Genomic DNA, 25,176 nt, shown 5'->3' on the forward strand with positions numbered 1-25,176 from the left:
CATGTGGGCCCACCAATCAAATCAACGGTGAAGATCCCTTCTCCACCAAAAATGCATGGTCTAGATGACCTTTTCACACTAGAAAAATAAACATCATGATAGGGTCCATGGAGAATGGCCCCATTATGGAATGAACATATGAATCATGGTGGGCCATCGGCCACACCTAGGGTCCAAAATGAGATCCATACCATCGATCGGTAGGCCCCACTTGGCACAACAACAAAATGTAAATTTACTCTTACAAAACACCCACCGATTGCTAATCTTCTAGGCTCCTTAGAATGCTAGGCTTCTTGGCTTCAACTTTGATGGAGGATGATGGAGATTGAAGGCTAGGATGAGAGATGAGAGGGTAGGAAGTGGGCCACACACTTAACTCTCTTGGAAGAGTTTGGACGTCCACTCTCTTTGGGTTGCTCGGAAATGGTAGAGAGAATGAGAGAGGAGAGGGTGTTGTAAGAGGAACTTACATGGAGGGTTTGGGCTTTGTTAACTTATGGGGGCATGAGGTGGCATAGGATATGGGTTGCCTTAACTTGTTGGTAAGAAAGGGATGAGATGGGCATGAGTTCATTTGACTTGGTGAAGAGAGACGTATAGGTAAGGGATGGGTTGTACTTGACTTGTGATTGATTGGATAGAGATTCTCTCGGGATTCGTAACGCGTGACGTTTTCCTTGAAATAAACGGGGGCCCACAACTCCTGGCCTGGGTATCGCATCGGTGCGCAAGACGCGGCGTTAGAACCGCGGCGACGGCGTGGTTGCAATGGTGCAAGTCTCGGGTTGAATCGATTCAGATCTACGGGATGCGACTTAGGGTGGCGCACAAACGCCGATTATAGGTCGCGGGTTGCCGAAATTCGACGGGGAGGATCGCGGGTGTCTAAGGAACGGTACGGTGTAGGATACGGGCCTTACAAGTTAAACCATAGGTCATCAAGTCATTTCTTTCTACCTCCATTCATGTCCTTTTGGGCCTTCCCCTTACCCTTTTAGAACCTTCAACTTGTACCAACTCACTTCTAACTGGCACAGTTCTTGGTCTCCATTGCACATGACCAAACCGCCGAAGTCTACTTCCACTCATCTCATCACCTATTGGTGCTACTTCTTAAGTTCCCTTGAATTATTTCTAATTCTATCCCTCCTCGTCTTGCAACTCATCCATCTTAACATCCTTATTCCAACTACACTTATCCTATGAGCACGTTGTTCCTTATCTGCCTAAAATTTTGTCCCATAAAGCATTATTGGTCTTAAAGCTTTCCTATAAAATTTCCCTTTTAGTTTGAGTGGTTCACGGTGATCACATAGAACACTAGAGGCACATCTCCATTTCTCCCACCCAGCTAGAATTATATGGGAAACATCCTTCTCAATCTCTCGACAACCATGAATTATTGACCCTAGGTGTTGAAAGTAATCATTTTGGGAAACTTCTTTGTCCACAATCTTAACTAACTCCTCATTATTCACTCCTATTGTTACTAAAATTGCACTCCAATACTTTGTTTTAGTTCTTCTAATTTTAAATCCTTTAGGTTCTAATGCAATCCTCTATAAATCTAGCATTGTGTTTATGCCCCCCCTCGTCTTGTCAATCAGAACTATGTTATTTGCAAATAGGATACGTGTGGGATCACTTCCTGCAAATGCCTCATTAACTTGTCCATAACCAACACGGAGAGATATGGGCTCAATGTTGACCACTGGTGCAAGCCTACAATATTAACATTTGTTATTCATGAAATATCATGAAAATTTGCACCAGACTAAACTTGTTAATCATGAAATATCCTTACTTAGCCTGGCCTGCTCATGCAAGCGAGGGTTTTGTTGCAAAGGTAGAGTGATTGCTAGTTGGATTTTCAGATGGATAAGACGTCCTCAGATGTTGTTGCATTGCATTGCTTTTTTGGAATTCCAAATTCTTTGGTTTTATACTCTTGAGGCCTCCGATTGGCAGTTTGGGAACGATTTCCAAACACAAATTGGCTAATCATGGGGTGGTAAAGGATAACCGATGTGTGGCCAAGGGACAGTCTCAGGTAGACAGTTTCTATGGGGTGTGAAATGCACCACAATGGTAGTTTTGTTACATTTTATTGTTCCTTTGGTATGCCAAACTCTCATCATTTTTCTTTGGTTTTGTTTGGTGGACTTAATATCAGAAATGTATGAGGAATAAACTAATTCTATCGGCCCCCATGATCCTTTGCGGACCTCTGCAACTGCGATGATTAATTTGTCATTTCTAGTTTTTTAAATAGTGAATAGCATGTAACATAGCATTCACCCCTCTGAAGTGTGAGGTGTAAGCTACATGCTACTTTTGTATCTTTAATTAAGGTTACGCTTTGTTGCACAAATATCATGAAATTTCATGGTATTTTACACCAAATTACTGATTAATAGTGAAATTTCATATATTTGGTGCAACCAAATACAGCCTAAAATAATAGGAAAAATAGGGCAAATATTAAGTATAAGGATAAAGAAAGGAACTGATTTAACCCTATTACTTGTATTAATTTAGTAAAATCATTGAAAAGATTAACTTTTTTTTTGAAAAAAAAAAAAAAAAAGTACAAAAATGTCAGAAACCATTGAAAACATTAATTGATTTTAATATTTTATTGAAAAATAACTTTTAAGTGTAAGCTGAGTAGCGTGTAGCGTAGGCTATGTAGCGCGTAGTGTATGCAAATTGGCGTGTAGCGTAGGGTATATGCGACTTAAGATATTTTCAAGAGCTTTATAATGTTAATGCTAAGCTATGCTACGTAGCATAAGCTACACGCCACATAACATGAGCTATTGAAAACACTTGGTCATTTCTTGCTTTTAGTCAACATGCAAGCGAGTTCAACACCCTGATCCATACCTCAAGTGGTAGACTGAGTGAAAGATACCTCATTTCAACACTGAGGTCTTGGTATCGATTCCCTAGTGGGGGTGGCTAACAGTGAAGTGTGAACTGACGGTGGGTGTACTTTAAAAAATAAAAAATAAAAAAATCTAAGTGAGTTCAAGTTGAGCTGTGTTACTATGCACTGCTGAGTTGAATCTGCATTTATAATGAGGGGAAGTAGCACTCACAATTCCTCTTACATTCCTCTTGAATCTGACTTGAAGGTAATGTGACTGCAATTGGGAGCTGAGTCGCTGCATATGCATACTAATGAAAGCTTGTACAATTTAGTCATTTCTGCTTTATAAATAAATGCAGCTTTATGGTGCATTTGGATTTCTCTTGGGTCATAGGACAGGTGGACGATTGTCCTCCCAAATCTTAGTTGATTTCCTTCAGGTTCTACCTCAAATGAAACAGAATGCAATTTAGGGTGGGAAAGATGGAAAACCGCATAATGTGGTTCTAGTTTATGGTGGGTGCTTGAAATCTTGGTGGAAGTGCTGTTACAGGTTCCAACCAAATATCCATTCTGACAGTCATCTGGGTACATGCGAATGGACCCTTAAGTTAGAACTGAACGGGAATTCTAACCTCAGTCTTCTCTTCCTTCTAGTCTTTGAAACAAGTCCAAGATAGAAATTCCTGAAAAGTAGAGGTTTTCTCAACTAGGGAAGTCAAAAGGATGGTCTAGAAAAATCACTTACGGAGTTTTGACACCAAAGTCGGTTTCTGACGTGGAAACAACTCATTTAAAAACTTTATTTTCTTCAAAGTTAAGGAAGTTGTTCAATTGTTACTTGTTTATATATGTGCATGAAATATGTCCAAGGGATGTTATCATAGGTGGGGTCTACGTCTTCTATATACTCAGGAAACGAAGTATGTCTTAATGTCTAAAAGGCATTGGGAGACCTAGCCCATCTACGTGAGTGCAGTTGTTCTGGGAAGACAGATTGGTTCCGTAGGGGAGGATGCTTTAAGGTTTGCAGGGCAGATGGCCCGGGGCATACAGTGGATTGGGGCAGCAATAGGACAGGGAGAAAAGATGGTTGGGGTCACATTTGGAAATTGTGAGGAAGACTTTCTGGCATTGTTGCAACTGGCTGAAGAAAGGAGTGCTCAAAAGCTGGCGGAAATGTATCAATTTCAGGTAAGAAAGACGTCGAAGGGAAGAAGGGAGCTGTCTGCGCTGATCTTGATTGTAAATTATGAAAGCAAAGTCTGGCCCTTCCAAGGGGGGCAGAAAGGGCAGAGGGGCTATAGTGAGTTACTCATGAAAACCCTTTTATCGAATGCGAGGGGGCTGGGCTTTCCCCCATAAAAGAGCTCAAATTAGGAGGTATTGCAAGAGGCATAAGGTGGATGTTGTGGCCTTCCAGGAATCAAAAATTCAGTTGATGGATAGAACTGCAGTCAACCGTCTTTGGGGAGGAAGGCACAGGGATTGGGCCATGCTAGATGCTGTAGGGGCAACAGGGTGTGTGATAGTCATTTGGAATTCAGACTTACATGTCAAAGAAAACTGGTGGGTGGGATCTTTCTCTGTCTCTGTTCTTTTGAAGAATGTGGTGAATGGTTTTTCATGGGTTCTCTCGGTAGTTTATGGTCTGAATAATACTTAGGATCCATGAGGCACTTTGTGTGGAGCTTGATAGAGTGAGAGATAGATGCAGGCCTTGTGGTGTGTCGGGGGTGATTTCTCTATCTCTGTTCACTTCTCTAGAAGCACGAGTGATTTCTCAGGCTGGGTAGACAGGAATAAGTTGGTAGATCTTCCTATGGGATGGGTGAAGTACACATGATGAAATAACCAAGAATGCCTTTCCATGTCCAAGCTCGATAGATTTTTGGTTTTCTCAGTTTGTTTAGAAGCTTTCTGCTCCATCAATCAAAGGGGCCTCACCATCCTATTTTTTTTGAAGATGGGATTGGGGTCCAATTGCATTTAGGTTTGAACTCATGGCTGTAAGGGGCTTCATTCAGCTTGTTTAAGATTGGTGGAGATCATTTGAGGTAGAGGGTTGGGTGGGTCATAAGTTCCAAGTTATGTTCAAGCTTCTAAAGAAAATAAGTTAAAGGAGCACTATGGTGAGGTGGAAAAGGAGAAATAATTCTTTTAGAATTTCAGTTGCTTGACATCAAGGAAGAAGATGGCTCTCTCTCGATTGAGGAGGAGAATATGTGCTCCAACTTGAAAATGCTCTAGAAAAGCAAGCTAAAGGGTAAAGGAGATAAGATGGTGGCAATGTTCTACAACAATGTGGCTTAAGGAGGTGGATAAGACCATCGAAAATTTTCCATAGGATAGCTCGCGCGAGATGAAGGTCGAACCACATAAAAAGCCTGATGGTTAATGGGGTGAGAATTGAAAATAAAAATGCATTGTGTGGAGTGGTAAGTGACTTCTACTCAAAACTTTCTAAAGGATGACAGGGGGCATAGGCCTGGCCTTGACAATTGGGAGTTTGATAAGTTGCAAGAGGAGATGTGATGGCTTTGGAGAAACCGATAAAAGTTGAAGAAGCAATGCAAGCGGTGTCCTTGCTTGGTGGAGATAAAGCTCCCGAGCTGGATTGATTCTAATTATATTCTTCCATGTCTTCTAGGAGGTTGTTAAAGATGATGTTGATGCATTGTCAATTACCATGACCACCACCATAATTTATGCCACAACTGCCCCAAGTATTCCTGCCTCCAACATGATCTCTCCTAAGTCTCTTCCTTCAAACTAACCACCGCGACTATGACCACCTTAGTAGCTCCCCTGTCACATCTGCTAGATGCAAATATTAATGCCAACTGATTGGATGATGACGAGCCATGTATGGTCATACTATCTGTCAGCTGAACTCTGACGAATGCCTCTATAAATGATGGGATCTTACTTCCTCCAAGAATCCGAGCTCTCATGGGTTCAAACTCAGGTTGAAGGCCAGACAAGAATTTGGCAACACGGAACTCCTCCCTCTGCCTTCACATTGTCTCAACGTTTGTTGATATTGGCTAATACACATTTAATTCTTCGCACATGCCCTGTATGGCAGCATGGTACTCTTCCACACTCTTATCTTCCCGTTGGAATGAAAATATATTTTGTAGCAATGTTTTCCATATTGTTATCGCGTAATGTATCACACCCTTGGGATACGAATGCGTATCAGTTATTGCATGGGATATATCGATTGTAATGCATAATGTGTCGCTATTGTTGGGAAACATTGGGAAATTGGTCAAAATTTTCAATGAAACTTCAGGGATTGTTAAAAAAGACATTAGTACACACTTAGAAATCAAAAATCACAAAAACCAAGTGCACGTAATAGGTTTCCTTTGTATAGGGTCCTAACCATGTGTTGTTTGACTAAATTGATGCAAGTATATTCAAAGTCTATTCATATAATTTATAAATGTAAGAACACATGTATCGAAACACAAGCAATACATTTAAAAGCAAAAGAAGTAGAAAACTAGAAATATACTTGTGAATAATGTGTGTGGATGTGGCTTAGACCCTCATAAAGTTGCTCGGTGGCTCAAAATCATCATCTCCATCTCGACGAGGCTGGGCATAGTACTGCTACTCCTCAAACCAACAATATTATGCCTAGGTCATAGTAGAATGATACCAGTGAAGATACTCTCTAACATAACATTGGTACTCATCCTCTCCAATTTGAGAAAATTTGATTATTTTTTTTTTCCCAATTTTTCGCAAATTGACCCATCTTCCCCAAAATCTCAAAATTAGAGTGTATGTGATGATGATTTCATCAAACACTCTTGAATACTTTGAAATGGGGGCCCAATTGACCGTTGATCAAAGTGGAATTTCGAAAGAAAAATATTTTTTAACATTTATAATTAATTTTTAATTAAACAAATAATTTTTTTTTGAAAAAATCCCAAATTACCAAGAATCACTAGATCAAGTTACATACATGTTTGATTTTGTGATTAGACACAAATTGCAACTGATTTGCAAGAAATTGAGAAATTTCTAGTTTTCCCAAATTTCTGCAACTCGGACCATCTCTTCAAAATCTCAAAATTGAAGCTCCAAATCCATGATTTTTCATGTAAAACATGAAGAATTATGGATTTGTAACTATTTGACACTGATTTGACATGGTTTATAGTAAAAAAATGTATCGAAAATAAAAAAAAAACGCTCACTGGATCAAATAGGTGGGATATACCTGAACTACGTGTGTGTTTCGTATCGCATAGGTGGGATACAAGATATGTTGTGGGATATATCAGCCGATATCGTTGATACTGAAAACATTGTTTTGTAGAAGCTCATAGATACAAGTTAGGTTCCTCTAACCCAAATACATGTCCTTCAAGTTATCCCAAACTTCTTTGGCAGTCTTGAAGAAGACTCCATACTATTCCACAACAATGCCCTAATTTGGGTCTTTTCTGCTACTGAAGTTAGATATTTCACATTTCTCTTCCCTGTCAGAAAAACCTCTATAGATGTAGCCATTGTAGATAGTTTGTTCCATTCAGTTTAGTCGATGTGATTTAGTGGGACATCGACTCAGGTGTAGACATAATATTATTCTTTGATTTATTCTTGGTATCCATCTTGACAAAAAGAAGAACTTTGAATACACACTAGGGGAAACTTTCAACTGAATTATACATCACACAAATAGTAGGATGTATATATCCATGAACACAATGAACTAGATCATTACCGACTTTCTGGCTTTTATCTGCACACTTTTTCTTCGATCTGTACCATCAACAATCTTCACACATATATCTTGTCTTCAAATCTGACCTTAACCTTCAGATTTGACAATAGATTCAACTGTAGATGAGAAATGGCCTACTTTGACCCATCACAGGAGTAGAGCATAAAATTGGACCTCACACGCCTTTGCTGAACATGATTATAGCACCCACCAAGTGGTGGTACAACGAGGGAAATGGATTAGGTTGGGTCAGCCCCAAGCACGTCAGGGTTTCTCCAAAAAGAAGAAAGAAGAGAAAATGATGGAGAGAGAGAAGGGCAAAATATCAGATTAATTACACTCTAATACCATGTAGTTAACCATGAAGAAAAGAGAAGAGAAGAAGAAAGATGCGAGGAAAGAAGAAGGAGAGAGGGCTTCAACCTTCACATGCCCCCACCTCTCTTTTATTTTTAGGGCAATCACTAATCATATGAAAATTATAGTTATACATCCCTTGTTTAGAGAGAATATAAAACAATGACATATGGGCCTAGACACTAACCCAAACATATAATCATAATCAAGTCCAACATAAACAAAACATACATGTGGACCATATGAGTGGCCAGTGGACCACACGTGTGGCCAAGGTGGCCCACACATATGGTTATAATGCATCTACAGATGACTTGATGGCTTTTTCATTGGAGTTCAACTTTAAGTGCTGCCTTTCAAAGGAGGTGGGGGCCTCATTGATAGCTCTTATCCCTAAGGGCCTGTTTGGTTAGCTGTAAATACCGGTAAACGGCGGTAAAAGCATAATGATGAGATGTGCTCATTGTTTGGAAGAAAGGCGGAATGTCACCTCGAAAATTGGGCAAAACTCAACCTTTACCAAGCCAAAACTCTATAGACCCCACCAGGATGTATGTGTTATATCCACGCCATCCATTCATTTTTTAGATCATTTTAGGGCATGATCCAAAAAATGAGGTATATCCAAAGCTCAAGTGGACCACACCACAAAAAATAGTGGGAATTGAATGCCTACCATTGAAAACTTCTTGGGGGCTATAGAAGTTTTTGTTTAAGCTAATATTTGTATTTTCCCTTCATCCACGTCTGTGTGACCTTATAGGTTGGATGTCAAATAAACATCATGGTGGGCCCTATCCAGGTTTCAACGGTGGACATCATTATTCCCATTGCATCCTGTGGTGTGGTCCACTTGAACTTTCGATCTACCTCGTTTTTGGGCTTCATGTGCTAAAATGATATGATAAAATGAATGGACAACGTGGATAAAACACATATATCATGGTGGGGCTCATAGAGTTTTGCCACCTAGATGGTACCGACATGATGCAATCCAAGTTTCTTGTCAAAATCTGTAGCTGTCAGCATCTCACTGGCTATAAATACCAAAGTAAACATTACTTACCACCATTTAATGGTATTTATAGCTAACTAAACAGACCTTAAGAAAGAGGGGGCTGAATGCCCAAGGGACTGTAGGTCAATTAGCTGATTTTGGAGCTTGTATAAAATCTTGGTGAAGATTCTTGCCTCTAGATTCCAGTTGGCTCTAGGAAAAGTGATCTCCATAGCTCAAGGGGCTTTTATTCATAGAAGGTAAACTTTGGATGGTGTGTGGATAGCACATGAATGTGTTGATTCTAGGTACAGGTCAGGAAGGAAAAGTAGTCATATGCAAGCTTAACATGGAGAAGGCCTATGATTGCATGGATTGGAAATTTCTCGACTACTTGTTGGGAAGGTTGGGTTGTGGTGCGGTTTGGAGAAAATGGATTCAGGAGTGCATCAACTTTGCAAGGTACTTTGCACTCGTGAATGGATCTCCAAAGGCCTTCTTCAGTGATTAGGGAGGCTGGCTTGGGGATTTGCTCTCCTGTTCTTCTTCGTTATGGTGGTCAAAGCTCTTAGCAATATGTTGGAGAAAGCAGGGTCGGTGGGCTTTATTGAGGGTATCAGTGTGCAAAATGCTGCATTCCGGGTTCCCCATCTCCAGTTAGCCGATAATGCACTATTATTTTGTGATGTGGAGGAGGTTCAAGTGGATAACTTATTCAAAGTTATCATTTGTTTCAAAGTAGTTTCAGGCTTCAAAATCAACATCTACAAAAGTGAAATTCTCAGGGTCAGGTTGGAGGTCAAGGAGGTGAGATTTCTAGTTGGTGTTTTCAGCTAACAACATCCAGCCTTCCCTTGACATATTTAGGTTTTCCTCTATTCAGTGTTTGAAATATCGGTATCGCGTTATGTATCGCATTCTTGGGATACGGATACGTATCGGTTATCGCATGGGATATATCGGTTTTATCTTGTAATGTATCGTTGTTGTTGGAAACATGCGGAAATGTTGGGAAATTAGTTGATTTTTTCAATAAAACTTCGGTGATTGTTAAAAAAGACATCAATACACTTATAAATCAAAACATTACAAAAAAACAAGTACACATAATAGGTTTTCTTTGTATGGGGTCCTAATCTATTGTTTTCTAATTGAATTGATGCAAGTATATTCAATATCTATTCATATAATTTATAAATGTAAGAAGACGTGTGGAAACATAAGCAATACATTCAAACGCAAAAGAAGAATAACTAGATTAGGTTACATACATATTTGATTTGATGTTTGGACACAAAGATTGCAAACGATTTGCAAGAAATTGGGAAATTTTGATTTTTTTTTTTTCAATTTTCTGTAAGTCGGTCCGTTTCGAAATTGAAGCTCTCAATCCATGATTTTTCATGCAAAACATGAAAAATCATGGATTTGTAACAATGTAACACTAATTTAACAGGATTTATAGAAAATAAAAGGATCGAAATTCGAAATGCTCACCAGATCGAACATGTGGGATATATTGCACTACTGGTGCATTTTGTATCGTGGGATACAAGATATATCGTGGGATATATCAGCCAATATCGTTGATATTTAAAACACTGCCTCTATTTGTAAGTAAAACCCTCGAAGCATTTGTAGTACATGGTTGTTGAGAGAATTTGAAAGAAAGTAATTGATTTGGAAGGGTAGATATCCATCCATGGGGGGTAGAATCACCCTCCTCAAGGCAGCCTTGTCGAACCTGCTACTCTATTGCATGTCTCTGTTTTAGTGCCTGGCCTCTGTGCTCTCTAGATTGAAAAAATATGTAGATATTTCTTATGGAGAGGTTCAGAAACTGAGCAAAAGTTCCATCTTGTCAAGTGGGATTAGGTGCGTCTGCCATACAAGGTAGACAAGGGATTGGAGACTTGAAAGCAATGAATGGTGCATTATTGGCGAAGTGGTTATGTAGGTTCAATGTGGAAGAGGAAGCATATAGAGGCTAGTGATCACCTCTAAATACGGGACGGTGGATGGGCATCAAAAGTGTCTTCTTTGTTGTCGAGCTTGTGGAAAGGTGTCTAGAAAATTGCAGAGATATTAAAGAAGGTTGTTGTAGTTAGAGTGGGAGATGGTAGTCACACACTAGATTCTGGGAGGATGTTTGGTATGTTGATAGACCATTTTGCATGTTATTTCCTAATCTAGCCTCGACGACAACTTATTCGAAGGTGACCATCTCTTCATGCTATGAGATCATTGGGGGCAAAGTGATTTGGTTGCCCAAATGCTGGTGGAATCCTTTTGAAATAGAGGTAATGTTGCCCCCCTCCACAAATGTCCCTACCACTCTCTAGGTAAGGGCTGGATGAGTAGGTCTACCACTTGGATAAAACCGGAAACTTCTTGGTTGTGTTTCTTTATCGGTCATCTGGACTTCTTCATTCCATTTGGACTTATAACAGGTGTTGACCATCCCCAATCTTTAAAGGAGACATATGGCAATTACTAATGGTTGTATCATGTGCTTTTGGGATTATGAGTTGTTGGACCATTTAATCATCCTTTGCACATTTGTGAAGGAGATGGGGGTAGGTTTTTAGATATTTTCATAGCTATTGGGTTCTTCTGAAGTGATGTAGGACATGAAATTCAAGTATGATGTGCAAGATTTTCAAGCTTTAGATCACACTAGTTCAAAAACAATTACACAAAATTCCACATCTCACACAAAAGTTCAAACACTCAATCAAAGGGAATCTTATGCGGATCCAGGCCTACACAAGCTAGGGCCGGATCAATCAAAATTAGAGACCAAACAAGAATCAAAGGGAGGGTAAATTCATCCACACGTGCACAAAAATAATTCCCCCAATCCAAGGGATTCAGAAATTTCAATTCGGGGAACCCTAAGGTTAAAGAAATGGCATAAAAATAGGGATTTAAATAATTTAGGGTTAGGTTTAGGAATTTTGGGTGAAAGAGGAGTGAAAGAGAGGAGAGAGACGAATCAGAGAAGTACCGCATGTGTGGACAACAACAATGGCCCAGACGCACGTGCGTGTGATCACGGCCGCACGTGTGTGGAGCCCACTATTCAGAAAAAGGCCACCTTGGCCCTGGTCGGCCAGGGATGGACTCCAAAACCTCCAAATCTTAGCTCGATCCGATGTACAGTTTGTGTGTGGTGCTCCGTCGAAGTTTCAGCCCTCCCACAAGGCCAGATTTTGGAAATCTACTGTAGAGAGAAAAAAAGGTTGCAAATGTTGATGAATTTGAAGATAGAATGATTGTAGGAGGAGAAATATGGATGATAGAAGGTAGGGGTGAATCAGGATAGGTGTGGCTTCACACCACGATAGTTAGCCTTTCGAGGAAGGGAGGGTTTCACACCCAATTGAATCTCCACAACTCAAGAATTTAGAGGAGCAGAAAAACGCATAAATTTTATTAATCTTCATTGAATTAAAAAGACTACAAGGGGAGCCTATTTATAATAAAATCCTATACCCTAAAACTCGCGCCATTTATCCAACCTAGTACTTAACGACGAAGTAATAAAAAATAACAACTAATCGAAGCAATCTAAACCATCCATTATATTCCTAATAACAATAACAAGCAAAACCAAAATTACTAGATTAATTAGAATAGTGGGCCACGATCATGAGAACCTATGGTGGGATTCAAATGACTATCGGATCAACTCCAACGAACCAAAATGCAGTCCTCTAACTAGGAGGCCCTCCCTGAATGTCGTCATCGATCCAGATCGATGGTGGGGCCCTCCTCCTTGCATACGTGCGTTGGGGGGGGGGTCACCCACCCCGAGTGTGTCCGCGCATCCCACGGGCTACCCCACTCGAGCCCGGTGTGAAAATGCCTTTGCATTAATCACCCCCGGTGAGGAGTCTCGAACACGAGACCTCCCGCTCTGATATCAATTTGATGCAGGACAATTAACCACCTGTTCTAAAAGCTCGAACTGTTAGAGTATGACGAATTAATCCCTTTATCTCATATCCCAGGCCCTGCATCGCATGGGTTAGGACCTCAGCTGAACCCCCCTCGTGGGCTCCAAATCACATGGGCTACCCACCCCGAGCGTGTCCCCGCATCCCACGGGCTACCCCACTCGAGCCCAGTGTAAAATGGCATTAATCACCCTTGGTGAGGAGTCTCGAACACGAGATCTCTCCCGTGGGCCCCAAATCACATGGGTCACCCACCCCGAGTGTGTCCCCGCATCCCACAGGCCACCCCACTCGAGCTCGGTGTGAAAATGCCCCTGCATTATGAAGTTGATTGACTCCTTATCCTGGTTTGGCATGGGTGCAGGCTGAGTCATAAGGGGGGAATTGTTTGGCACCTATTGCTTTAAGTGGGTTTGTGGGCAATCTGGACTCAATGTAACAACTGATGTTTTCACAATCAGTTCTGTAGTCTGGACGTGGTCTTTCAGAAGGCCAATTGGATGTCATATCTTAGACTGTGGTGTTCAAGCCATTTGCGAATGTATCTTTGGTTCATGTAGATTCTTTCTAGGAAGCTGTTTTGTAAGTTGTCTTGAATACTTTTTTGTCTTTTGCTCCTTTTAGTAAAATTATCATTTACCTTCCAGAAAAAAACTCTAGGCCATCCCCTTTTTTGGTAATTAGGGATTGTCATGACTAGGAGTGAGTTAACATAGCTCACTTACATGATCATTGCACATGTGATGACTGTCATGTGTGTAATTAGTTTTGATTATGGAATTGTCACCACATGCATTTGCTCCAGAAGGAAGGTTCAAGTAAGCACTTCATCACTTATTAAATTAACCCATTGACCTTTCTTCTTCTGATGAGGGAGAGAGAGAGAGAGAGAGAGAGAGAGAGAGAGAGAGAGAGAGAGATGTTGCATGGAAATAAGTGGTTGATGATTCAGATTCGTAATCAAGAACTCATAGAAATTATACATTTTTGAAATTTTATCATATTTTCTAGTATTTTAATTAAAAATATTAAGGATTGTGTAGCTTACGCTTCACGCTATAGAGGGCCAAACGCCACACTATTTAAAACACTGGTGCTAAGTATTTTGATTCACCAATCTATGACCCTTTAGGATGATCAAAGTGAGTTGGGTAACTGGCATAGGCCTTGCGAGACTTGCAACCTTCAATAGAGAAATCCATAGCCTTGATAGAGGTTGGTGACATCGTGTGGACTATCAGGATAATGAAAATAAAAATGCTAGCCAACACCCTTTGCAAATTGGTTTCTAAATGAAATTAGTTCAATTTGGAAGGTTTTTCAAAATTACTTTATCACGTTGATCGTATTATATCACTGATGGACATGGACACTACGTGGTTGGACAATGGTCATGGACCATATCCAAGGAGCACTTATTGAGGGATTTAGATGTATGTTTTGGTGTGGATAGAGTATTGCTTTCCTTACAATTTTTTTTTTTTTCACGAATGTTGGCAACCAGGAAGTCCCCTTGGATGGTTCGAGTGGTTTTATGGGACATTTCACTTTATATCAGAGGAATTTCGGTAATTTTTACCAAAATCTAGAAAATTGTGGAGAGATCCTATCTTTTCCAAATTAAGGAGCAGCATGATCTTATGTGTGTCAATAAATATGGATGCATTTGGTGAGACCTATCATATGAAAGAAAGAACTTGGGAAGAAAAGAAACTCAGATAGAGATTTGGATGTCCAGCCCCCTCTCTTTATATATCAAGCGAGTGACAAAATTACATAAACTACCCTTAGACAAAAGGGTAAAAAAGGAACAAAATAAAAGAAAACTAATAAAAGGGAAATAAGAGATCCATGACACAAGTCAGGCCAAGTGAAGAGAGTGGCTCATGGCCCAGAGAGATATGGCCCGATTATGTCAACACTCCCCCTCAAGCTAAGGTGTAGATATCAATCATGCCAGCTTGCTTTGAATAAGTCATCCCACTTCAACTGAAAGAGCCCTAGTGATGATGTCAACAAATTGTTCAATACAAGGGACAAAGAAAGTAGAAATTATGCCACCAACAACCTTCTCATGAATAAAACGACAATCAACTTCAATATGTTTTGGGCGTTCATTAAAAAAAAATAAAATGATTGGAAGCAATATGAATGGCAACCTGATTGTCGCAATACATGGGCACAAAAGTATTCATTGAAAATTCTAACTTAACAACAAAACTTATCAGCCACAAGAGAAGACAAGAACAAAAAGGGATGAGATTTATAGATCAAGAGATAAGAAACCCTAGTGACCTTCTTGCTTTGATACCATATAAGAGGAAAAAAAGAACTTGGGAAGAAAAGAAACTCAAACAGAGACTTGGATGTCAAGCCCTCTCTCTTTATATATTAAATGAATGGAAAAATTACATAAACTACCCTTAAAGAAAAGGGTAAAAAAGGGAAAAAAAAAACAAATAAAAGGGAAATAAGGGGTCCACGACACGAGTCAGGCCCAAGTAAAGAGAATGGCCCATGGCCCAGAGGGATATGGCCTAATTATGTCGACACTCCCCCTCAAGCTAAGGTCTAGATATCAATCATGCCCAGCTTGCTTTGAACAAGTCATCCCACTTCAATTGAAAGAGCCTTAGTGAAGATATCAGCAAGTTGTTCAACTGAAGGACAAAGGAAGTATAAATTATGCCACCAGTAACCTTCTCACAAATAAAATGACAATAAACTTTAATATGTTTTGGGTGTTCATGAAAAATGGGATTGGAAGCAATATAAATAGCAGCCTGATTGTTAGAATACATGAGCACAAAAGTATTCACCGAAAATTCTAACTTGGCGACAAAACTTATCAGCCACAAGAGGAGAAGAGAAGAGGAAGAGATCAAGAGATAAGAAACCTTAGTGACCTTCTTGCTTTGATACCATATAAGAGGAAAGAAAGAACTTGAGAAGAAACGAAACTCAGAGAGAGACTTGGATGTCTGGCCCTCTCTCTTATATATTGAGTGAATTAAAAAATTACATAAACTAACCTTAGAGAAAAGGGTAAAATAGGAAAAAAATAATAAAAGGGAAATAAGGGGTCCATGACATAAGTCAGGCCCAAGTAAAGAGAATGGCCCATGGCCTAGAGGGATATGGTCCAATTATGTCAACACTCCCCTTCAAGCTAAGGCGTAGATATCAGTCATGCCTAACTTGCTTTGAATAAATCATCCCCTTCAACTAAAAGTGCCTTAGTTAAGACATCAACAAGTTGTTTAGTAGAAGGGATAAAGTAGAAATTTTGCCATCAACAACCTTCTCACGAATAAAATGACAATTAGCTTCAATATGTTTGGGGTGTTTATGAAAAATGGATTGGAAGCGATATGAATGACAGACTGATTGTCACAATACATGGGTACAAGAGTATTTACTGAAAATTCTAACTTAGTTACAAAACTTATCAACCACAAGACGAGATTATAAGAGAAGGGGAAGAGATCAATAGATCAAGAGATAAGAAACCCTAGGGACCTTCTTGCTTTGATACCATATCAAAGGAAAGAAAGAACTTGGGAAGAAAAGTAACTCAGAGAGAGACTTGGTGTCCAGTCCTCTCTCTTTATATAAGTGAATGGAAAATTTACATAAAGTAACCTTAGAGAAAAGGGTAAATAATAATAATAATAATAATAAAGATAACTAATATAAGGAAAATAAGAGGCCCACTGCCCAAGTCAGGTCCAAGTAAAGGGAATGGCCCACAGCCTAGAGGGATATGGCCCAATTATGTCAACGAGACCCATATGCCCATATCTCCTTTCAGGTTCTAGGAAAAAGTATCTTCTAGAGAGGTTAAGGCTTCTTGTTTGACAAGTTTTCAATCTTGGATACTCTTCTTATTAATAGGTTCAACAACTTCTCATCCATTATAAAGCTTTGAAATGAAAGGACATGTTTTGATATGTGGAATCCAAGAGAAAAGAATGAAAATAGAAAGTAATAATTCTTCAATGATAATTTCTGTGAGTACTATTGGGACATGCATTTCAAATTTAGGGTTGTTGTTTGGGTAGCATGTAGATTTTTAATATTCCTTTCACAATGGTCACCTAGTTTCTTGTGCCAAAGACTCCAAACAGCGGAAAAGTGTGATGATTCTCCATGGAATCCATCCTTGCTCTCCAAACATCTCAAAAATGTCACATCAAAGGTAATCCCTTTTCCTTTTCCATTCCCTTTTTCTTTTCTGTTGGTATCCAAACATAGCATAAGAAGTTGCTGTTTCATTGATTTGTGTTATCAAGTGTCCCAAAAAACCATGAAAATTCTAGAGATTGATCCCCCATGGGCGTGCATGTCTATCATCTTCTACTATCATTACAAAAGTCAAGATGCAAAGATATCCAAACACGTCTATCATCTCATAATTTGAAATATATATATATATATATATATATATATATATATAGTAAATATATATATATATATATATATATATATATATAGTATTAGTTCTTATTAGTACAAAAGATAGAAAAATATCCATAGAAGTAAAGACAAAAAACCCATTTAATACTTCCCCAAAAATTGAAAGAAAAAGAAGAAGAAACATTTGAGGTTTTTTGTCCTTATTTTGTCATTGCATTTATATGTGCCTTCAGATCTATGAATCCAAGGAGTCATCATCTTCATAGCATCTTCCAGTAATTTGCAGTTGGCTTTTAAATAGTGTATTGGCATGAGTTTTACCATTGGTTGGCTACCAAACATCAATCTTTCTTTCTCTTACACTCTTGGAATTGGCCAATAGTAGAGGCTCACATTGAGAACCACTATTGACTCCAGGCCAACTGTTACATGCTTGTCTCAAGGGGCAGGCTACAAGATCCCAAATATCAATATTGTAACAGCCAATACGGGCATGTAGGATCTGTATGGTCTGTTCCAATGCATAAAAAGGAGGTGAAATGGGCCACCTCAAAAATCTGGAGGCGTGTCGGCTGATATGGACTTGTACACTCCAAAATATTGCGTCACAATGTGTATAAGAGCTTATTTATTTATTTATTTATTTATTTTTTTATAAAATTATTTTAAATTTAACTTATCTCTCATTGTCTCCTCTCTTTTTTTCTCTTCATTTCAACCTGGAATAAGCGTAGAAACCCATTTTCAACTAGATCTAGGCTTATTTTGGAGATCTCAACCAAAGATTTGAGCTGGTAGATGACTTGCAGCAATGTAATTGGCCCCAATCCACCAAATCATGCTTGATATGTGTTTCGGTCCAATTTGGTTTACTTTCTTAATTTTTCATATTTAATCCCCCACATTTTTTTAGCCGATTTTCGACCAATTAGAATTGTACATATTAAAGAGATAAATTACGATTTTTCATGCAATAAAATAGTCCACTTTATATTCTTTGGGGGGGCTGCCACCGAACCCATTTTCCATTGGATATGGGCCTATTTTGGATACCAAAATAGATGATCTGAATGGGATTGACTAATTGAAGTAGGAGAAAGGAGTCCATCACTTTTTCTTTCCTCTTGTCTTCGTCTTTTTGTTGTATTTCAACATAATGGGTCATAAACCACATGCTTTATCTGTGTTCAATTAGGGTCTCTTTGATTGATTTTCTCAATTTTTCATGTATAACTTCTTCTTCTTCTTCTTCTTCTTCTTTTCAACCATTTAAAAATTGTGCATAGTAAACAGGCAAATTGCTATTTTTGGCACAGTAAAATAGCGTATGTTACATGCACCCCTGAACCCCCCAGTCATGGTGTTGGATTAAGTTGGGATATCATGCATATTTTTATGTACAACTGTATATTGTTCACTATATTACAATCATGATATAAGTGATTGTAATCGGAGATATTTCTATCCTTGATAACCTGTGGCAATTCCTGTGAATGTCCAATTAAAAACTTAGAATATGTAACAGAACCCATTGCACTAAGAACCGACAATCAACCAAAAATGTTTATAATTCGCAAATGCTTCAACACCAACTTTAAAAGGTCAAAGTAAAAACTCAGATTTTAGCAGGTCAGGTCGACATACATGTTCTTACCAAAGAATGGTGCAATACACCACTGCATACCTGTCAAAGCCACAAATAAATGATAACCTCCCCGGGAAAAAAAAAAATCTGTTTTGTTCTTGTGCCAGGAAAAGAAAGACATGATGACACGATCCAGTACGGCCCAACAGATACACCCTCTGATTGGTGAGCAAGCAACTTAAGGTCATAGAATGAAGCACTCACAAATATTAAAGGTCACGATCGATTGGTTGGCTGCTCAAAATAGTAGGGAACCCACACATGTATGATTACTAACAGGACTTGCACGCCAACATGATCAGGCCCCACATTGCATCTTAGCACGACTATTACACATGGGCCACAGGGGGAAATTTACAAACACTTGTTGTCTAGAGCATGCAGTGCTAGTTGATCCCTCTGAACATGAACCTTCATATGCAGCCCTCAGTAATCCATTCATGCATATCACTAATTAGGTGATGAGGCATCTGGCTACCCCAAGAACCCAAGGAGTTTTTGGTATTTTGAAATGTTAGGGGTATTTGAAAATATGGGCATACGACAAGAGGTATTGAAGTAGGCAATTACTCTGCAGGAAGAGTACATGTAGTCACAAGTCACAACAAGTGATGTATCTTTGGAGAACAGATTAGAATGGACCTCAGTGTCATTTTGTTATGTGGTATTTTGACATGTTATAATGTTTGGGGTTGTTCCTGAATTTCATGAGGACCACATCCGTAATTTTTCGGAACTCTAGGTATTCATGTGCGGGCAGCTTGGTTTTCTGCATTCAGGGGTCTTTGTGGAGTTCCAGTGAACTTGGATATTTATATAAATTTGAAAACTTGGCAGCTTCAGCACATTCTTGTTATTTTCTGTACTTCAAAAATCATTTGCACAGAAAAAAAATCATTTAAACAATTTAAATAGCTTTGGTTTAACTGATAGCTGTAGTTATGATAATAAACTCTAGTAAGAGCATTTTTCCATCCAGAAAACTTGCAAGAATGTGATATTTATGTGAAAATTATACAGAATTTGAAGTGCATAGAAATATCTGCCTTGCACCCATTGCATGCTAAATACACTTCGTTACATTGTCGAGCTTATGGTTTACAAACAACTCACATTTGGATAAATTTGTTAGAATTAACGGCTGTGATCCTCAACCACTGTATAATTTGCTGAGGCATACGGTTCTGATGCATGTATGGCCCATGTTTTGCTATCCATGCCACTGATTAGATGATGGACCCCACCATGGATGTAAGGTGCTCCAAAAATCTCACAAATTGGAAGATCCTTGAAACTTTGCCTTTGACTTATTTTCCACTGAATGTGGACCAGTGCTGTATTTCTCTTTATTTTTATTGCTACTGATACACGGTTAAAATTTCCATTCTTGGAGATCTTTTGATTAGTTTCATTCCAATTTGGGAGATCTTCAAATCAGAATCGCCCAAAATCAATTTTCAATAGAATGAGGGGAAGGTGATTGAATGGGTGCTGGTTCTTTAGGTTTTCAGTGAATTGCAGTAGGGATGAGCTAGGGAGCTCTTGGGTCGGTGTGTAGTCTGTATCATCCCGAATGATTTCTCATCATCCTTTCTTGTAATGCTCTGGTCATGAAGACCTTTGGTTTCGCTTCTAATGAAATTATCATTACCATTCAAAAACAGAAAAAGAAAAATAAAGAAAAAAGAAATTGTTAATTCCTATTGATTTTTGCATTTTGGGGACTTCATAATGTCTTCCCAATTTCAAATCAACATGTTTCAACTTTAGACTTGTTGGTTTTTTCGAGTCTATCAACAATCCCTTATTTGGGGTGTGATAATACTAGGGCTGTCACAAGGTCGGGTTCGGGTAAGGTCCTATAGTACCCGTACCTGGGTAATTGGGTTCGGGTCTAGTTCTTGAAGACCCAGACTTGGATCCAATCGGGTTCGGTACCTGTCAGGTACCAATCAGGTCTTTGGATCTAGTTTCCAGTTGGGTTTGGGACAAATAAGAGTGTTTACATGGTTGGGCCAGTATTAGATTGCACAAATATGACGTGCATGCATGTAAACGGGCTCTCTTACATGCGTGTGGCTTAGGAAAGCTCATATCTTTTGCTAGAATAATCAATATGTATTAAACGTAGATAATTTTACTATTAAAACTGACTGGACCCGATCTGGACCCCACTTTAATCAGGCCCAACACATACTACTTGATCTGAACCTGACTAGACCCGATTTTAAACCAGATCTGAAAGGTGAGACCCAAACCTGACCTGATTTCTTAGCGGGTCCAATAAATGGGACCCGGACCCATTAAAATCAGGTTGGGTCCAGGTACCCTTTCACAACCCTAGATGATACATAGATCAATGCCCAAAATAACATTTTCTCATGTTCTAGTTTATATATTGCAGGATAGCTATGCTATGTAGTGTGTAGCTTACGCCATGTAGCGTCGCTTAGCCTTAATGCTACATGACTCATGAAAACAGCTTAAATTGCGTGTAGCCTACACTGCATGATAATTTGCATATGCTACACGCTACATATACTAAGCTTATTTTTCAATACAACATTCAAATAAATTAATGTTTTCAATGATTTGTTACATTTTTCTATTTTCAATAAAATTAGTTAACCTTTTTAATGCTTTAGTAAAATAATGTAAGTAAAAGTATTAAATCAGTTTCATTGTTCTTTCTTTACCTTTATACTTAATCATTGTCCTTTCCTATTACTTTAGGTTGAGTTTTGTTGCACCAAATATCATGAATTTTGTTAAATTTCACTGTTAATCAATTAAATGTGGTGCAAGATACAATGAAATTGGTCCAACCAAGCGCAACCTTGATTAAAAATGTAGAAGTAGCGTGTAGCTTTTTTTTTTTTGTTAGCTTGTTAGTACACCCCACTGTCAGTTCACACTTCACTGTTAGCCACCCCCACTAGGGAATCGATACCAAGATCTCAGTGTTGAAACGAGGTATCTTTCACTCAGTCTACCACTTGATCTATGGATCAGGGTGGATATGTAGCTTATGCCTCATGCTTCATAGGGTGAATGCTACGCTACACGCTATTCGCTATTTAAAACACTGATAGCTTATCTTCTTACTGTCATCTCCATTTTCAAGAGGAATGTTATTTCTCCACCCTTATTAATTAATATTTCCACCTCCTCAAAGGTAATTTGGCTATCATAAATTTCTTATTAGCATGGTTTTAATATGTGGATGAGTCTAATGTGACTCGTCCGAGTTGACTTGGACTCGGTCGGACCATATCTGGTTTGATACCATGAGTCCAATCCCCCAAGTCACCTCCAAATTTGGCAAGTCATGACTTGACTCAGGGCCTAGTGAATGCATTTGACAATTACCATCATTACCAAATTTCCCATCTTTTTATTTATTTATTTTTGATAGGTAAGTATAGGGCCATAGGCTCGAACCCATGACTTCAATGTTGAAACCCACTCTATCTACCACTGAAGCACAGGCTTGAACCTGTGCTTGAATTAAGGGTTGAAATATCAGTTGTCTTTTTTGTCACTCTGGTTGCTTGAATATCCATGCCTTCGGGGATCACCGAATGACCATTTTCTCCTTGTAATCATTCCACAGCTATTTGGAGATGAACACCGTAGTATTTAACCTTGGGGAAGCTCTGGAGGCGATCATAACTCAAGGGATGACTCTAAGCAGGGAACGGCAGGTGCAGCTCATTCGTGATACACCCGCAGAGGTATCCTCCATGTACTTGTATGGTGACAATCTGAGGCTACAGCAAGTTCTGTCAGACTTCTTGTCGAACGCACTTCAGTTCACGTCGCCATCTGAAGGGTCTGTCGTCCTACGAGTCATCCCAAGAAAGGAACATATTGGGACTAGGGTGCACATCGTTCATCTGGAATTCCAGTAAGTTGTTTATTTTTCAACCAACCCATTTTTTGTCTCTCTCTCTCTCTCTCTCTCTCTCTCTCAGTTTTTTTTTATACCCCCAAATCATTAGTTAGTGTACTCTGTTGGTTTTTCTACTGAACCATCTTCCATACGGAGTGGTAATAATCCTCCTGCATGCTTTTTTAGTTCGTGACCAAGCTCGCAAGCTCATAACTGCATACTTTTATATGCTGGCCGCTTCAATGCCAGGCGGACCCCACGTAGATTCCTAGATAAAAAATCCGGTGTTTGCTCATTTGTTGTGCCATACATGTGCGTTGAATGTGGACAGTTAGTCAAAAATTTCACTGTCTGTTTCTTTTGTTCACGTGTGCCCAACTGATGAATGAACTGGCCTGAGTTTTAGGCCAGGACATCTACGCTGTGGGTCCCACCAATTGAGTGGCTTGGTCTTTCATGCATTTGCCATCCTCGCACATGTAAGCTATCTCTTGGGATGTCCACTGAAGCAAATGCACTTTGTAGGATTTGGTGAACTATGTAGTTGGAATCGATGTATGAAAACATCGCAAGTGTTCAATATCAGAGGAATTATAGGGTCTCCAGATGCATCACGTGGTGTATTGTGTCCTGGTGCTGTTTAGAAGCAGTGGTCATGGTTCAGTGATCCAGACCATTGATCTGATGGGCTCTGTGTGGATGGGGATGCCCCAAAAAGTTTTAGAGATTAGAAGATCATGGGCATCCAATCTTTGTTCTTCTCTTCCTGGACCTCTGTCGTAGTAAGCCACAGATTGAAGGTTTAGGATCCTCCAAGCATGGAGATTTTGGGACAATCCCATCCATGCTGGGGGGCAATCCAACCAACTTTCTGGATTATTGAACCATGGGCCTCACTTGTGCAGAGTGGGTACATCATTTCCGGATTCATTGGGACTGTTTCACTCCTAATGTTCATCACTGATTTTTCATTTAGTTATTGTATATGGGTTGTTTTGATGACTAAATGAAGTGGTTCAACTCTAATTTAGGCTAACCCATTTAGGATTGCACACTCGGCGCCGGGGATACCAGAGGCCTTGATTCAAGAAATGTTCCACCGTGGCCAACGCATGTCAAGGGAAGGCCTTGGCCTCTACATCAGCCAGAAGCTTGTGAGAATAATGAATGGGACTGTACAATATCTCCGAGAAGCCGAGAGATCGTCTTTCGTCATTCTCGTTGAGTTCCCCTTAGCACGCCATACCAAGCCAAGGTATAACCAGTCATGAAGATGGCTATCCAATGCTCTCCATCACACACCCTTCATGTGGCCTGCCGACATGGGAAAATGAGCCTGTTAATTAGATCCCTTGAGCAGGCCACATGTCGAAAAGGCAATAAGAAGGTTTTTTTTTTTAATTTTTATTTTTTAAATTTAAGTTTAACATAACAGCCTCCCCTGTATCGAAGTTGGTGGTTTGATCCAAGCAGTGTTTTAAATCAACAAATGCAATAAGTTTCAGTGTATGCTCATATTGCCCCTCATTTGCAATTTGATTCCTTTTCAATCACCTTGATTCCAATTTCATGCAACTTGTGTTGGTTTGTGAGAAAAAGATCCAATCACAGATAACAAACATAGGATGCTGTTGGATTCCATCAATGGACCATCGGTTCAATACAATTTATGTAGACATTAGATATGGTTTATATTGCATGGGAACTTCTTCCTTTTTTTTTTTTTTTACATCATGATTTTTGTGCACATTCCCTCCCACCATTTAACGATGGTGGGAATCTATATGCATTTCAAGTTTTGAGTTCTCCAAAGTCCATTTTAAGATGCATGTTAAGATTCCTGGCCACGACTGTTGGATGGTGGGAGATGTGTGCACACCAACGTTACTTAAATCACCAACCCTCATTATGTTTTCCATTCCAAATTGGGTGATCTGGATCTCGAGTCATTTGCGACCTAGGTTGCTTCTCTAGAGACCTGATCTTATGGTTCTATACTCTTACTGTTATTAGATTGTATCTAAAACAGAGAGATTTATACTTTGATTTATTGAACAGCCGTGTCATATAATGTGATGCTGGGCATGTGGATTTTATAATAATAACATTCATCATTCCATATATTTGAATTGCAATATAAATTCATATCATTGTCATCATCATCATCTAAGCCTTATCCCAACTAATTGGGGTGGCTACATGAATCCTTTTCTGCGATTCCACTCTATCAAAGGCCATAAGTTCAATTAGACCATAGGTCATCAAGTCTTTTCTTACTACCTCCACCC

At 39.3% G+C, this 25,176-nt stretch overlaps 1 protein-coding gene across 3 annotated transcripts in view; it reads left to right on the forward strand.

Moving 5' to 3' along the window:
- Window positions 1–24,441, forward strand: part of LOC131229686 (phytochrome C) — a 36,444-nt gene extending 12,003 nt beyond the window's left edge. The window contains exons 3-4 of one of the 3 annotated variants that reach the window (XM_058225672.1): window positions 17,037–17,133; window positions 22,610–22,788. In XM_058225672.1, coding sequence (XP_058081655.1) covers window positions 17,037–17,133; window positions 22,610–22,639 — 127 coding nt within the window. In that variant the 3' untranslated portion in view covers window positions 22,640–22,788. Of the gene's footprint in view, window positions 1–17,036; window positions 17,134–22,609; window positions 22,904–23,933 lie in introns of those variants that run through there. The other 2 variants (XM_058225670.1, XM_058225671.1) reach the window with 2 other exon arrangements.
- The last annotated feature ends 735 nt before the right edge of the window (window positions 24,442–25,176 follow it).

Source organism: Magnolia sinica, chromosome 16, assembly GCF_029962835.1.
Source record: "Magnolia sinica isolate HGM2019 chromosome 16, MsV1, whole genome shotgun sequence".
Lineage (NCBI taxonomy): Eukaryota > Viridiplantae > Streptophyta > Magnoliopsida > Magnoliales > Magnoliaceae > Magnolia > Magnolia sinica.